This window comes from Physcomitrium patens, chromosome 26 (assembly GCF_059467195.1).
Source record: "Physcomitrium patens ecotype Gransden chromosome 26, ASM5946719v1, whole genome shotgun sequence".
In the NCBI taxonomy this organism is placed as follows: domain Eukaryota; kingdom Viridiplantae; phylum Streptophyta; class Bryopsida; order Funariales; family Funariaceae; genus Physcomitrium; species Physcomitrium patens.
Window position 1 is genome coordinate 4,115,991 of NC_143435.1, and position 1,551 is coordinate 4,117,541.

The following is a 1,551-nucleotide window of genomic DNA, read 5'->3' on the forward strand; positions in this document are numbered from 1 at the left end:
TTGGATGACTACATCTTTCAGCAGTTCATGTATATCTCCAATCACGCGCTATTATAAGCGCATATTGATATCATATGCTTTCTGGAATCCCAAGTCTGTTTTCATTACATGATAAAGCGCTTCTCATGTACTCGCAATTGGAATACCAACCATCCTAGTGGAAATCCACGCTGAACGCAGAGTTAGCACCTTCTGAAAGGAAAGACTGCAAATACCAGAAAAATGAAACTAATTGACCAATTACGAAAAGAACGTGCGGGCTAATCAGTGTTATTTCCGTAGATCACCACCACAAACATTTCACGCAGATTACACTTTCCATTTTTATTAATCAGAATAAAAAGGAGAATTCCTCCTGAATTATTTTGGCAGGTTGTAGAATAAATTATTTTTCTCTGAAAGCTCAATGCATAAAAGTGAGATTCTGCTTAGAGCCCAGAGAAATCAACATGGCATATTCTAATCGCAGTCCAAGGCTTATCTGTAAGTCGTGGTTCTATTAGAGTAGGTCGCCAAATACAGAACCACTCACGTGAGGTTATGGTTACAATCAGTACTTCTCACAATATACAAGCGGGGAAAGGAACCTGTGCTGTGAATGAAAATAAAGTGAGCATCGGTATTCAAAATGCGCTCACAAGTTCATAAGCAACGTTCTGAGATCTCAAGCCACTTCTACAGTCCAATCATATTCATCCTTGGATACACCCATTTGTAAGCTCGTTAGAGCTTCGTAAAGCTCCAGCGACACTTCTCCTACAGCACCATCATTGCATTGCACCCTGAAGGATAGGAAGAATAATCCAAATGACATGTATCAATATCAAATTAGCTTGATAACAGAATGATACGAAGGAAAACATAACGGCAAGAAACTTAAATGGGCAATTTTGACGTACCCCAACTAGCATAAAAGTATGTGCCGCAGTGTCAATTCTAAATACGAACATTGAGCACTACACGACCTTTTGAGTTTATGCAGTGAATAATGAACATACTCAACAATCACAAGATCAGACAGGAAAGGTATTACCTGCTTGTGCCATGTGTAATACTTCCCACAGGGTTTACAACCACAGCCGTTCCAGTGCAGAACACCTCATCAGCGGCTAGTATCTCATCCACAGGCACTGGTCGCTCATTGACCTGCAAAAATTGAAAATGATATTGAAAACTCATTGAAGGCTCTCGAGCGTCTTCCAACTCTTAACAACCTTCGTGCCTACCATCATATACAAAAGATGATAGTGCAATCCAGATAAAGTGACGTAGATGGTTTTATTTTATTTTATTTTATTTTTTATCAAATAACTGTCCATGTACGGGAGTTACATTATTGAGAGCAGTATCTAGCATGCATAATATATCCACCTATACAAGCGACGAGACCAATACCTAATAACCCCCGCTGCGTGCTAATTGGATAATGCTCTTTCTTGTGATTCTAGGAAGGGTTGTTCCAGCCAATTCTGGGGTTGAGATAATTTGTCCTGCAGAAATTACACAATTTATTGAAACGATTAATCTATCTCGACAAGGGACTAAATTGGT

The 1,551-nt window shown here is 39.3% G+C and overlaps 1 protein-coding gene across 1 annotated transcript; it reads right to left on the minus strand.

Moving 5' to 3' along the window:
• Nucleotides 1–339: 339 nt before the first annotated feature.
• LOC112277776 (branched-chain amino acid aminotransferase 2, chloroplastic) lies at nucleotides 340–1,205 on the minus strand. The gene is made up of 2 exons (XM_024510486.3): nucleotides 1,034–1,205; nucleotides 340–782 (listed from the first exon to the last, which is right to left on the minus strand). The coding sequence occupies exons 1-2, from the start codon at nucleotides 1,177–1,179 to the stop codon at nucleotides 665–667; spliced, it is 264 nt and encodes an 87-aa protein (XP_024366254.1). The 5' UTR covers nucleotides 1,180–1,205; the 3' UTR covers nucleotides 340–664.
• Nucleotides 1,206–1,551: the final 346 nt, after the last annotated feature.